Raw genomic sequence first — 14,619 nt, 5'->3', positions numbered from 1 at the left:
ACGCGCGCATCTCTCGCTCTCGGGACGCGCGTCTCTCGCTCTCGGGACGCGCGTCTCTCGCGCGCGCGTCTCTCGCTCTCGGGACGCGTCTCTCGCTCTCGGGACGCGCGTCTCTCGCGCGCGGCTCTCGCTCTCGGCACGCGCGTCTCTCACTCTCGCACGCGCCTTTACTCCGATTCTTCTCTTTGCTATTTTAACTTCCCTATTCCCCTTCTCCTTTCTTGCTCCTGTGGGGAGGGGGAGGGCAGAGAGAATCTTTGATTGGCTGCCTGTCTGGGCTCAGAGGCTCTGATTGGCTGCCTGTCTGGGCTAAGAGGCTCTGATTGGCTGCCTGTCTGGGCTCAGAGGCTTTGATTGGCTGCCTGTCTGGGCTCAGAGGCTCTGATTGGCTGCCTGTCTGGGCTCAGAGGCTTTGATTGGCTGCCTGTCTGGGCGCAGAGGCTCTGATTGGCTGCCTGTCTGGGCTCAGAGGCTCTGATTGGCTGCCTGTCTGGGCTCAGAGGCTCTGATTGGCTGCCTGTCTGGGCTCAGAGGCTCTGATTGGCTGCCTGTCTGGGCTCAGAGGCTCTGATTGGCTGCCTGTCTGGGCTCAGAGGCTCTGATTGGTTGCCTGTCTGGGCTCAGAGGCTCTGATTGGCTGCCTGTCTGGGCTCAGAGGCTTTGATTGGCTGCCTGTCTGGGCGCAGAGGCTCTGATTGGCTGCCTGTCTGGGCTCAGAGGCTCTGATTGGCTGCCTGTCTGGGCTCAGAGGCTCTGATTGGCTGCCTGTCTGGGCTCAGAGGCTCTGATTGGCTGCCTGTCTGGGCTCAGAGGCTCTGATTGGCTGCCTGTCTGGGCTCAGAGGCTCTGATTGGCTGCCTGTCTGGGCTCAGAGGCTCTGATTGGCTGCCTGTCTGGGCTCAGAGGCTCTGATTGGCTGCCTGTCTGTGCTCAGAGGCTCTGATTGGTTGCTCTCTTTTTCCTTGTCCCGCCCAGGTCACAGCCCACTGCTTGCTCCGGCCTGCACCCCTCCGATGCCCCTGACGGCGATATACCCAGCACCTGTGTCCAGCACACTGACCGTGGCAGCGCCCCCACCTGCGCAGAGCCTGGTGTATACTGTGGCCAGCACGGGCACCATGCCCACTGCCCCTCGCGCCATCACCACGCCCCAGACAATCAGCGCCCCCCCAGCACCCTGCTCCGGGGGGAGCACCTCGCAGGGCACCCACGCACAGGTCTCCGCCGCCTCCGGTATGTACGGGAGGGAGGGGGCACCGTATCCATGTACTGTGTGTGTGTAATACAGGGGGGGTGTATCATACACTTGTGTATACAGGGAGGGGGTGTGTGTGTGTTATACAGGGGGTGTATAATACAGTGTATATACAGGGCGGGAGTGTGTGTTATACAGGGGGTGTATAATACACTGTATATACAGGGCGGGAGAGTGTATAATACAGGGGGGTGTATAATACACTTGTGTATACGGGGAGGGTGTGTGTATTATACAGGGGGTGTATAAAACACTGTGTGTGTGTGTGTGTGTGTGTGTGTGTGTGTGTGTGTGTGTAATACAGGGGGTGTACAATACACTGTATATACGGGGTGTGTGTATAATACACTTGTGTATACGGGAAGGGTGTGTGTGTGTATTATACAAGGTGTGTAATATAAACTTGTGTATACGGGGAGGGTGTGTATAATACACTTGTGTATACGGGGAGGGTGTGTATAATACACTGTATATACGGGGTGTGTGTGTATAATACAGGGGGGGTATAATACACTGTATATACGGGGTGTGTGTGTATAATACAGGGGGGGTATAATACACTGTATATACGGGGCGGGTGGTTGTGTGTATAATACAGGGTGTGTATATGGGGGCCTGTATAATACACTATGTATATGGGGAGGTGTGTGTGGGTATAATACAGGGGGGGTATAATACACTGTATATACGGGGCGGGTGTGTATAATACACTGTATATACGGGGTGTGTGTGTATAATACAGGGGGGGGTATAATACACTGTATATACGGGGCGGGTGTGTATAATACACTGTATATACGGGGTGTGTGTGTATAATACAGGGGGGGGTATAATACACTGTATATACGGGGCGGGTGGTTGTGTGTATAATACAGGGTGTGTATATGGGGCCTGTATAATACACTATGTATATGGGGAGGTGTGTGTGGGTATAATACAGGGGGGGTATAATACACTGTATATACGGGGCGGGTGGTTGTGTGTATAATACAGGGTGTGTATATGGGGGCCTGTATAATACACTATGTATATGGGGAGGTGTGTGTGGGTATAATACAGGGGGGGTATAATACACTGTATATACGGGGCGGGTGTGTATAATACACTGTATATACGGGGTGTGTGTGTATAATACAGGGGGGGGGTATAATACACTGTATATACGGGGCGGGTGTGTATAATACACTGTATATACGGGGTGTGTGTGTATAATACAGGGGGGGGTATAATACACTGTATATACGGGGCGGGTGGTTGTGTGTATAATACAGGGTGTGTATATGGGGCCTGTATAATACACTATGTATATGGGGAGGTGTGTGTGGGTATAATACAGGGGGGGTATAATACACTGTATATACGGGGCGGGTGGTTGTGTGTATAATACAGGGTGTGTATATGGGGGCCTGTATAATACACTATGTATATGGGGAGGTGTGTGTGGGTATAATACAGGGTGTGTATATGGGGCCTGTATAATACACTATGTATATGGGGAGGTGTGTGTGGGTATAATACAGGGTGTGTATATGGGGCCTGTATAATACACTATGTATATGGGGAGGTGTGGGTGGGTATAATACAGGGTGTGTATATGGGGCCTGTATAATACACTATGTATATGGGGAGGTGTGTGTGGGTATAATACAGGGTGTGTATATGGGGCCTGTATAATACACTGTATATGGGGAGGTGTGGGTGGGTATAATACAGGGTGTGTATATGGGGCCTGTATAATACACTATGTATATGGGGAGGTGTGGGTGGGTATAATACAGGGGGGTATAATACAGGGTGTGTATGTGACGATCGGGGGTAATCTGGCCTGTAATAAAGGGGTTATACCTGGCTAGTTACCCCTAATTCGTGGGGAGAGAAAGGGTTAATGTATGATGTACTATGCATGTGTATTCCAAAGCCCTTTTATTCCCTGTGAATTCCATCCCCGAGTCTAGTTACACAGGCAATATGAGGTAAAGTGTTTTGTGATCTATGGGTAAGCACTGTCATGTGATTTGGGAGTCAGCCCTGCAAAGTGTTTTGTGATCTATGGGTAAGCACTGTCATGTGATTTGGGAGTCAGCCCTGCAAAGTGTTTTGTGATCTATGGGTAAGCACTGTCATGTGATTTGGGAGTCAGCCCTGCAAAGTGTTTTGTGATCTATGTGTAAGCAGTGTCATGTAATTTGGGAGTCAGCCCTGCAAAGTGTTCAGGGGATTATGTGACTGTGTGTACTCATTTCTCAGATAGCAGGCTGGTAATGGGATTTGCATGTGAGTACATTTGTATGGAGGGGCCTCTGATTTAATCAGGTGAGGTTCCTGCAGATAAAGGTGCCTGGAGGATGAGCTGGGAGCTTTGGGACTCCCTGACTTCAGAGGGCATCCAGTGGCTTTGCTGCCAAGGTGTCTGGAGATATTCAGGACTATCAAGCTGCAGAGCCATAAGGAGTGGGGATGGGCCAGATAACATGAAGTATCTGCCATCAACCCCTCCTAGGGGTTAGACAATGCCCAGCCATTCAGGGAGGGGGTGGGGGGGCATTCCTGCTTCCTCCCAGAGTTCCTTGCCTGTTTGTGATGGGAATTCAAACCCTATAAAGAGGCAGGTTGCCCCAACCCCAGGGTGGCAGGGTGGCAGAGAGTTCGCTGTTCGTAGTTGGTTGTTCGTGACTCTGATCCAGCCAGGGAGAATTTCTAGCCAGTGTCATTCTGGGATACTTCACCCTGTTATTTTACCGTAAGTGTTATTTTCAAGTGTCATTTGTGTTACAGAGTTGTGTTACAGAGTTGTGTTACAGAGTTGTGTGACAGAGTTGTGTGACAGAGTTGTGTGACAGAGTTGTGTGACAGTTGTGTGACAGAGTTGTGTTACATGTTGTGTTTGCCCGAAAGGGAATAAATCTTCAGTGTATTTTATCATTTTGTCCTGTTCAATCAGTGCCCAGTATATTCAGCGTGAATTAGGTCTGGTCTCCCGTGACAGTGTATATAAGGGGGGTGTATACTACACTGTGTATATGGGGAGGGTGTATGTATATACGGGGGGTGTATAATACACTGTATATATGGGGAGGGTGTGTGTATATACGGGGGTGTATACTACACTGTGTATATGGGGAGGGTGTATGTATATACGGGGGGTGTATAATACACTGTATATATGGGGAGGGTGTGTGTATATACGGGGGGTGTATACTACACTGTGTATATGGGGAGGGTGTATGTATATACGGGGGGTGTATACTACACTGTGTATATGGGGAGGGTGTATGTATATACGGGGGGTGTATACTACACTGTGTATATGGGGAGGGTATAATACACTGTGTATATGGGGAGTGTGTGTGTGTGTGTGTATACGGGGGGGTGTATAATACACTGTGTATATGGGGAGGGGTGTGGGTATAATACCGTGTGTGTATATACGGGGCTGTATAATACACTGTATATACGGGCAGGGTGTGTGTATGTATAATACAGGGTGTGTATATGGGGGGCTGTATACAGTTGTGTGAAAAAGAAAGTGCACCCTCTTTGAATTCCATGGTTTTACATATCAGGACATAATAACAATCATCTGTTCCTTAGCAGGTCTTAAAATTAGAACCTCAGATGCACAACAACACATGACATATTACACTGTGTGTGTGTGTGTGTGTGTGTGTGTGTGTGTGTGTGTGTGTGTGTGTGTGTGTGTACACATGACATATTACACTGTGTCATGATTTATTTAACAAAAATAAAGCTAAAATGGAGAAGCTATGTGTGAAAAACGAAGTACACCCTTACTGCTTCCATAGGAATTAAGATGCTAAGTAGCAGACAGTTGCTGCTAATCAAATGCCCTTGATTAATTGATCCTCTGCAAGTGTGACCACCTCTATAAAAGCCAAAGTTTTAGCAGTTTGCTGGTCTGGAGCATTCAGGTGTGTGTTAACACAATGCCACGGAGGAAAGACATCAGCAATGATCTTAGAGAAGCAATTGTTGCTGCCCATCAATCTGGGAAGGGTTATAAGGCCATTTCCAAACAGCGAGAAAGATTATTCAAAAGTGGAAAACATGCAAGACAGTTGCCAACCTTCCCAGGAGTGGACGTCCCAGCAAATTCACCCCAAGGTCAGACCGTGCAATGCTCAGAGAAATTGCAAAAAAAACAAGAGTTACATTTCAGACTCTACAGGCCTCAGTTAGCATGTTAAATGTTAAAGTTCATGACAGTACAATTAGAAAAAGACTGAACAAGTATGGTTTGTTTGGAAGGGCTGCCAGGAGAAATCCTCTTCTCTCTAAAAAGAACATGGCAGCACGGCTTAGGTTTGCAAAGTTGCATCTGAACAAACCACAAGACTTCTGGAACAATGTCCTTTGGACAGACGAGACCAAAGTGGAGATGTTTGGCCATAATGCACAGCGCCACGTTTGGCGAAAACCAAACCCAGCATATCAGCACAAACACCTCATACCAACTGTCAAGCACGGTGGTGGAGGGGTGATGATTTGGGCTTGTTTTGCAGCCACAGGACCTGGGAACCTTGCAGTCATTGAGTCGACCATGAACTCCTCTGTATACCAAAGTATTCTAGAGTCAAATGTGAGGCCATCTGTCCGACAGCTAAAGCTTGGCTGAAATTGGGTCATGCAACAGGACAATGATCCCAAGCACACCAGCAAATCTACAACAGAATGGCTGAAAAAGAAAAGAATCAAGGGGTTGCAATGGCCCAGTCAAAGTCCAGACCTCAATCTGATTGAAATGCTTGTGGCGGGACCTTAAGAGCTGTGCATAAACAAATGCCCACAAACCTCAATGAACTGAAGCAATGTTGTAAAGAAGAGTGGGCCAAAATTCCTCCACAACGATGTGAGAGACTGATAGTCATACAGAAAACGATTACTTCAAGTTATTGCTGCTAAAGGTGGTTCTACAAGCTATTGAATCATAAGGTGTGTGACGGGAGACGCACTTAATAACACATTTATATTTCGTGGATCCTGATTGAGCAGAACAGGTTGAGCAAAATAAACTGAGATTTATTCCCTTGATAGGCAAACACACGACAACTGCAGAATACACTTAATAATTACACTTACGGTATAGGAACAGGGGATAATGTCCAGAAAGGTGCAAAGCACCAGAAGATTGTCCTTTTGCAAATTGCCAAATAAATAGCCAGTCCAATCCTTCTGTGAATGTGCAAAGTCTTTTCTGGTTCTTTGGGGTTCGTTCTGGAATCCCCAGGGCTAACGAAATCCTGAAGCAGGGCTAGTTTCCTTGTTGCGATGTTTTTAACCCCTTGCGTTCTGGAATCGTAGCCGATGTACTTAGATCTTATCCGCTTGAAGAAATCAGGTAACAACAGCAACAACAACAACAACAAAGGAATGAGGGTTACAGGCCTCTTTAAGGATAAGGGCCTGTGAAGTGTTACATTAGCCTCATCCCATTGGCAAGGAATTATCTTCCTCCTATCAGAACCTGCCATGTCACATGAGCAAATCCTACAGCCAGCCCAGGTAACTCTGAGCATGCTCAGTAAGCAGCTTGGTAGCACTGCTAAGTAAAAAGGGGCCACTCATTTCTGGGGACGCAACGTCTGGAGTTTGGTCCCAAGGTGTGAAATATCTAGGATGAGTAACAGGATCTGCTACTCAGAAACATCCTGATTAAGTGACACTGTAAGACTCTGGGGTCTTTCACCCCCCCCCCCCCCCCCACACACACGTCCCTAGACCCATCGGCATCTCCCACCAGGGGGCTCATGTATGCATAACATTTGTTCCGTAATGCATTACAAAGGCAGGCAGAAACAATAGCATCCTGCCTGTACATTTTAAAATTGCAACAGAAAGGCACTTTATCAAAAATATATGTTTCCCTTATGACAAAGTTATATTTTTAATGTGTGTGTGCTTGGGGGGTTACACTGAGGCTGCACACCAAAAATCAGGGTGCTGGCTCACTCCGTTCCTAAATTAGCAGTCTTAATGGAACGGCTCCTGTTATTCAGCACTGCAGGTAGGGACAAGCCTGCAAAAAGGGGACAACAATGCATATAGGGGACAATGGTACAGGGGAACAACATATAAAATTAACCCCTTCATCCCCAATACGAAATAGGGGTAACCAGCCGAGCACACTTCCTTTATTAATGCGCTGATTACCCCCATTTTCTCCACAAGGTGTACTTAGTTTTTCACACATGGCTTCTCCATTTTGGCTTTATTTTTGTTAAATAAATCATGACACGGTGTAATATGTCATGTGTACACACACACACATACACACACACACGGTTTTCTGAAGCCAGGGTCACGTTTGGTGTGAATGGCTCCCGATAGCATTAACACAGTTCCCTTTTAAATCACTCCAAGCCCTGTAATATTTCCTCCACTTTATTGGGAAAAGGCAGCAGGATACAGATACTTGTGGATGGTATGTAGTGGTGATTATTAGTTAGAAACCGGTAAAAAGAGATGGCCTCACCATGGGGGGTGAACAGAGAAGGGTCCTGTACTCACTGTCTCCAGGGTGGAAAAGGAAGTGAGGTGCAGTGTGGGTAAAGGAATAGTCTAGGGGCAGACTATGTCTGAACAAACAAGAGGGGGGGCAGACTAGCCCATTCTGGTGAGGATCTCAGAAACTGCAGTAGCAGCTCACTGATTCCATGCCCGGAGGCAAGAAATGCAACATTGTTGCAAGTTACACAGGCACAGTATGTGTGTGCAAACTCCATGCAGCTGGGAATAAAATCTGACAGGCAGAAGCTGCAAAGGAGAGAGGGGGGTGAGTCAGAAATGTAGTTGTTGTTCCATGACACTCCCCGTCTGGTATCTGTAGATACCACTATATAACAGACTATGTGGAACATATGTGCAATGCATAACAAAGATAACATCACATTCTCAAACGATGCAAGAGTCCATGTCCACATAGCGATATGACACCGGCCGGTATCACTGGTATCAAGGTCCCTTGGTCAAGGTTCTTTGGCAAAGGATGCAGGGTGGATGCACAGCTCCAGGTTTGCTGGTTGGACCACAATGTCTTTGTGTAAAGATCTCTGGCACTGCTTCCTTTTAGCCTTGTGAGAGAACAGTCTTTTGTCTCTGTAGTTTTACCCACAGAATGCATCCCCTTGTAGGCATGCCAGTCGTGGTAGCCTGTCGCTCTATCACCTGGCGTTTGGCAGAAGGAGATGGCTTTTGGCTCCTTGCGGAAGCGTAACAACACTCCTGGAAAACTGGTTGTCGAATCTAGTCCAGTAAAGAGGCCGTCGTTCAGGGAGGCTCCCTGAAGCTGAGTGCTGGGGTTGAACATTACCCGGATTTGATCGGGTTCCTGAGGGTGGTAGGCCCCAGGTGATTGGAGGTACCGACATTTTTCACCTTCCTCCATTAGAGGTGTCGGCTTTGCGTGGCCGGTAAAGAATATCTTCTGGATGAAGGCCACAAAGTTGTTTTTGGTCTCTGGTTCCCTTTATAGGTCGCAGAGGTGCGAGGTGAACCTAGAGATGGCATGTCCTCCATTGTTTGGGAAGCGCCTTCTTGGTGAACGGAATGGTAGCGGAGTCACCCAACTGCTTAGTCCGTCTTTAGAGAGCTCCTTTACTGTTAACTTTGGGAATCCTCTATCTTCCCTTGATGGCGTTTGCTTGTCATCGTTCCTTGTTCTCTGGAACGCTGTGCACCGTAGTTCATCGGTGCATTCCTCTTGCACGAGAACATCTCCCGGTAGTTTGGTTAAACGCTTTTGTGTCTCTTTGTTAACTGCCATCGGGAGGTTATTTTCTCCCTGGACGTAACGAAGAACAGTCTCTTTTGCTCTAGTAAATCCCTTTATGAAATGTCTCTGTGGCTGTCTCTTTTTAGACGTGTGAGAGGACAGTCTTTTTGACACTGTAGCTTCACCTGTGGGGCGCAATCTTTGGCGGCTATGCCAGCCGTGGCAGCTGGCTGCTTTGTCGCTTGATACTCTATGGAGAGGAACAACTGTACGTCTTAGCCGTGCCATTGCTCGCGAGAGGACCGTTTGATTGTTTATTGCCTTTTGGACGATCGCTTTGTCGGTCACCTTTGGGAGGTTACCTTCTTCCTTCGGTGGAATCGACTTATCATCCTTAGCTGTCTGGACTGCTGAGCATCCCAGGCCATTGTCACATCCCCCCGATGTGTGGATGTTTTTATTGATCTCAGGGGTATGACCTTGTCTCTTCTCTTCACTTGGCCCTTCGGTCACTTGGAGATGGCCAAGACATGGTTCAGAGAGAGATGTGTGTCCACATTCTGTCACCACTGTTCTGCGGGCATCAACGTAGTCTTGCCCGTGCTCTTTGTTGGTGCACGAGTTGCCCACCTCACCCATCCTAGGTCAAGTCTTTGGGCGTATGGCGCGTTGTGGGGTCCGTTATGCTGTTTACGGACTTTATGTACCCTCATGATGTCCCTACCGAGCAGCAGCAGGATCTTGGCGCCTTGTTCTACAGGCCGGATGTGGTTGGCTATTCCTTTGAGGTGGGGGTAATGGAGTGCCACGTCTGGTGTGGGAATCTCGTCCCTGTTTGTGGCCATGTGGTTGCACTCGATGAGTGTGGGAAGGGACATGTTCACTTTGCCGTCTATTGAGCATATGGTGTAGCCATTCACTCTTCTCCCTGTGGTCTCCATTCGTCCTGCACACGTTCTAAGAGTGTAAAGAGAAGCACCGTCTTGTATGTTAAACATGTCGAAGAACTCTGACCTGACCAGCGATCGGTTGCTCTGGTCGTCGAGGATTGCGTACATCCGAATAGCCTTCTCAGGTTGTCCCTGGGGGTGCACTGCGACAAGGCATATTTTGGAGCAGGACATTTTGTCACCTTCTTTTCCGCATACCTCAGTGCGCTGAGATGTGACTGATGTTGACTCTCCTTCTTCTTTCTCCCCGCCATGCTCCGCTACGGAGGATGGGTTCTTGAGTTGGTGGAGTGTCATCGCCTCTGGGTGTAACGCTGTCACGTGCTTGTCACTCTCGCACACTGTGCATTTGATCTCTTCCTTACAGTCCCTGGCTAGGTGAGTCGTGGAACCGCAGCACTTGAAGCAAACTCCGAATTCTCCAAGTAACCTCTTGCGTTCCTCTAGGGACTTCATCCTGAACCCAAAGCACTTGTTGAGTGGGTGTGGCTTCTTGTGTATGGGACATTCCTTGTTTGGGTCCCTTGGTTCCTTGTCTCCGGCGACCGACTGATCGGGAGTAGTTTGGGTCGTGGGAGGTACATCCGTCCTGCGGGTCGAGATGGGTGTTTGGGGGTTACCATATCTCGTCGCTGGTGTCTCGTTCCTCAGGCTGCTTGCACTGTATGTGGTTTGAGCACCTAAGAAGAAGCTGGGGTCGTTCCTCGTCCTTGCTGCTTCGCGAATGAAGCTCAAGAAAACTGAGAATGGGGGGTAGACGACTTGCTTCTCCCTTTTGTATTTGGAGCCTTGTGAGATCCATTTTTCTTGGAGGTTGAAGGGTAGCTTCTCCAGGATGGGTCTCACTCCACGAGCTGAGTCTAGGACGTTGAGAAATATTAAGGAATGGTCTTTCCTTGCGAACTGCAGTTTGCAGCAGGTCTCCAAGATCTCGTAACTTCGAGTAGTCTTTAGTTGTGATCTTGGGGAAGCTTTCGACTCTTTTGAAGAGCGAATCCTCAACCGCTTCGGGGCTGCCGTAGGATTCTTCCAGCCTTTCCCACACTAGGTCCAGACCTACTTGGGGTTGATGCGCGTTCGCTGCCCGCAGTCTTTTTGCGTACTCTCTGGAATTGTGCCCCAGGAACTTGACTAACAGGTTGAGCTCTTCCCTTGCTGAGAAGTCCAAGCTGTGGATTGCGTCTTTGAACGTGAACTTCCACGTCCGGTAGTTCTCAGGGCGGTCATCGAAGCAGATGAGCCCTGCTTGTACCAGGTCGCGCCGGATCATGTACTTGGCTATGTCCGTCAGACCTGAGGCATCGGCGTGTTTGTCCCGTTCTGAGGTAGTTGCTGGGACGGTCTGTGCGGTCGCCTCTTCCTTGGCGTGGACGCGTGATGGCTGCTGGCTAGTGTGAGGGGCTGTTTTCTCCCGCGTGGGTGTACCTGGATTGCGAGCCTGTTGTGGTGCATCCGTGTGCGCGCTGGCGTGTGGATCACTGTTGCGGCTGTGGCTATCCCAGGCAGCATGTGCCATTGATGGAGCAGCATCTTCTCCTCGCGGTCCTAGCGAGTCTTCGTTGTCTGTGGTGTCACTCCCTCCGTGTTGAGATGATGCGCTGGTGTTTACGCTGAAGAGGCTCCTTACGTAGTCTTCAGTGCGTCGGGCTGGATCCTCTGAGGCTATCCGTCTGTACGGTAGCTCCTCGCCGTCCTGTCTCGCAGCTGCTTCTAGGACTTCGGCTTGGGCTATGGCGGCAGCGGCGTCCTCTTCTTTGCTTAGAGCCTCTAGATCCGCGTCTAATTCGGCCTTTCTACGCGCATTGGCAGCGGCGGTGGTAGCAGCGGCGGCGGCGGCATTGGCAGCGGAGGCGGCGGCGGCGACCTGCTCCTCCTCTTCTATGCGCGCCTTTTCTGCCCTTACGGCTGCCTCTCTTCGACCATATTCGGCCCTGGCACGTGCGGCCTCTGCGGTGGCTCGCGCCTTGGTAGCATTTGCGCTTGCGCTGGACGCGTTAGATTGTGCTGATCTTGCTGACCTTGATGAATGCCAGGATGTGCTTGAGCGCTGTGATGCAGTTTCCAGCAAAAGGTCTTTCCTCTTACTCTCGGCTTCCGTGATAGAGGTTCGCACGCGGCTGTCACGTGTCAAGTCAATATTGAGCTGTAAGTCCCTTTCTTGCAGGCTTTCGCCGGTGTTAGCCCTGGCCAGGTAAGTGACGTATGCCTCTGACAGTCTTTGGTAGCGTGCGTGATCTATCTTTAATTGAGTTATTGCCTGCTCGAGCTGTTGTACAGAATTGCCAGCGCCGGCGACATTGCATACCCCAAGTGCGGTTGTTTCCCAGGCCAACTCTAATTTAGCGCGGTGCGCTTCAATGTCAGTCTCATATTTTTCGCGGGCCTTTTGTGTCAGTGTGACTGTCCGTTTGGGCCTTGCGCCTGCCTGCGCCTGTTGCAGATGCGCAGCGGTCTCTGTGTCTGAGAGATCGCTTTCCTGCGTGATGTCTGGTGAGGCTCTGAGTTCTGCCATGCTGTAGGTGTGTATAGGCCTTTTGCCAGTGCGTGTGGCGTGCGGTCTTTTTACCTTGTCAGCGATGGGCGTCTGTCTCAGATGATGCCGAGCGGTGTCCTGCAGCGTGCAGCGTAGGGGTAGCTGTACTCACAGGTGTCCGTTGGCTCTGACCCGTGTCCTGGCGGGTGTCCGGCGGCGTGGACCTTGATGGCGCTGGCCGTGGGAACGTGCGCAGGGGTAGGTGGGAAGGTGGCTCCTCACTGTAGGGCTGTGCAGAGGGTGGAGTCAGGCAGAGAAAGGCAGTTAGGTTTTGTGTAAGAAGCACTGTATGTTGCAAGGCTGCTGTGCAGTGTAGGCTGCTGCTTGTCTGTTAAGGCTGCAGGCTGCGTGCAGTTTGCTGTGTAAGCTGCTTGCTTGTTTGTAAGGTTGCAGGCTTGTACTTTAGCATAAAGGCTGTGGGTAGCAGCTCCTCTGTGTGTGTCCCCAAGGCGCACGGTCCTCTTTTTACTTTTCTGAAGCCAGGGACACATTTGATGTATGAATGGCTCCCAATAGCATTAACACAGTTCCCTTTTAAAGTTCCCTTTTAAATCACTCCAAGCCCTGTAATATTTCCTCCACTTTATTGGGAAAAGGTAGCAGGGTACAGATACTTGTGGATGGTGTGTAGTGGTGATTATTAGTTAGGAACCGGTAAAAAGAGATGGCCTCACCAAGGGGGATAAACAGAGAAGGGGTTCTTTTTACTCACTGTCTCCAGGGTGGAAAAGGAAGTGAGGGGCAGTGTGGGTAAAGGAATAGTCTAGGGGCAGACCATGTCTGAACAAACAGGAGGGGGGGCAGACTAGCCCATTCTGGTGAGGATCTCAGAAACTGCAGTAGCAGCTCACTGATTCCATGCTCGCAGGCAAGGAGTGCAACATTGTTACATGTCACACAGGCACAGTGTGTGTGTGCAAACTCCATGCAGCTGGGAATAAAATCTGACAGGCAGAAGCTGCAAAGGAGAGAGGTGGGTGAGTCAGACATGCAGTTCTTGTTCCATGACACACGGTGTAATATGTCATGTGTACACACACACACACTAATATGTCATGTGTACACACACACACACGGTGTAATATGTCATGTGTTGTTGTGCATCTGAGGTTCTAATTTTAAGACCTGCTAAGGAACAGATGATTGTTATTATTCCCTGATATGTAAAACCATAGAATTCAAAGAGGGTGTACTTACTTTTTCACACCACTGTATATGGGGAGGGTGTGTGTATGATACAGTGTGTATATGGGGGGCTGTATATATGGGGAGGGTGTGTGTATGATACAGTGTGTATATGGGGGGCTGTATATATGGGGAGGGTGTGTGTGTGTATATGGGGGGCTGTATATATGGGGAGGGTGTGTGTGTGTGTATATGGGGGCTGTATATATGGGTAGGGTGTGTGTGTGTGTGTGTATGGGGGGCTGTATATATGGGGAGGGTGTGTGTATGATACAGTGTGTGTATATGGGGGGCTGTATATATGGGGAGGGTGTGTGTGTGTATATGGGGGGCTGTATATATGGGGAGGGTGTGTGTGTATATGGGGGGCTGTATATATGGGGAGGGTGTGTGTATAATACACTGTGTGTATATGGAAAAACACTGCTTCCAGCGCACTCACATAACGTATTTAATCCCACATGTACGTCACTCTCTGTCCCCCTCAGCTGCCTCTGTCACATTCAGTCTGGCGACCCCCAAGTCCCCACGGAACCTGCCGAAGCCCCCCCAGAAAGTGAAAGCTGCCATCGCTAGCATCCCGGTGGGGTCGTACGAAGCGAGCTCTCCCTCCCCATGTGTGCGCAGTGCCCCCCGCCCCTCTCCCCTCCCCCTCCGCGAGGAGACCCCCTCCCCCACGGACCCAGGGAGCCCCTTCCCGCCCTCCCGAGACCCCACGCAGGGGAAGCCGAGGCTGACGGCGGCAGAGGTTTGGGCAAAGAGCGCCACGGAGGAGAGGAATGCGGCGTCCCCTCTGCAGACCGGAGCCACCGTGCTCACCGATGACCATAGGGAGTCCTTACACTCACCCACCCCGAGCGGGGGCAAGAAGGAGGCTGGGGTAACTGTCTGACGCCCGCCGACTATAGAACATACAAGCTGGGAGGGTAATCGTGTGTTCTGCGTGTGACGTGTGTGTCTCTGGTCA

At 49.9% G+C, this 14,619-nt stretch overlaps 1 protein-coding gene across 1 annotated transcript in view; it reads left to right on the top strand.

Moving 5' to 3' along the window:
• Positions 1-14,578, top strand: part of LOC142476222 (protein capicua homolog) — an 81,008-nt gene extending 66,430 nt beyond the window's left edge. Inside the window, exons 9-10 of the mRNA XM_075581713.1 lie at positions 976-1,233; positions 14,141-14,578. Of these exons, the coding sequence (XP_075437828.1) occupies positions 976-1,233; positions 14,141-14,544 (662 nt within the window). The 3' untranslated portion in view covers positions 14,545-14,578. The remainder of the gene's footprint in view (positions 1-975; positions 1,234-14,140) is intronic.
• The last annotated feature ends 41 nt before the right edge of the window (positions 14,579-14,619 follow it).

Source organism: Ascaphus truei, unplaced genomic scaffold, assembly GCF_040206685.1.
Source record: "Ascaphus truei isolate aAscTru1 unplaced genomic scaffold, aAscTru1.hap1 HAP1_SCAFFOLD_1514, whole genome shotgun sequence".
In the NCBI taxonomy this organism is placed as follows: Eukaryota; Metazoa; Chordata; class Amphibia; order Anura; family Ascaphidae; genus Ascaphus; species Ascaphus truei.
Note: the sequence above shows the minus strand (reverse complement) of the source record. Positions and strands in the feature narration are given on the sequence as shown.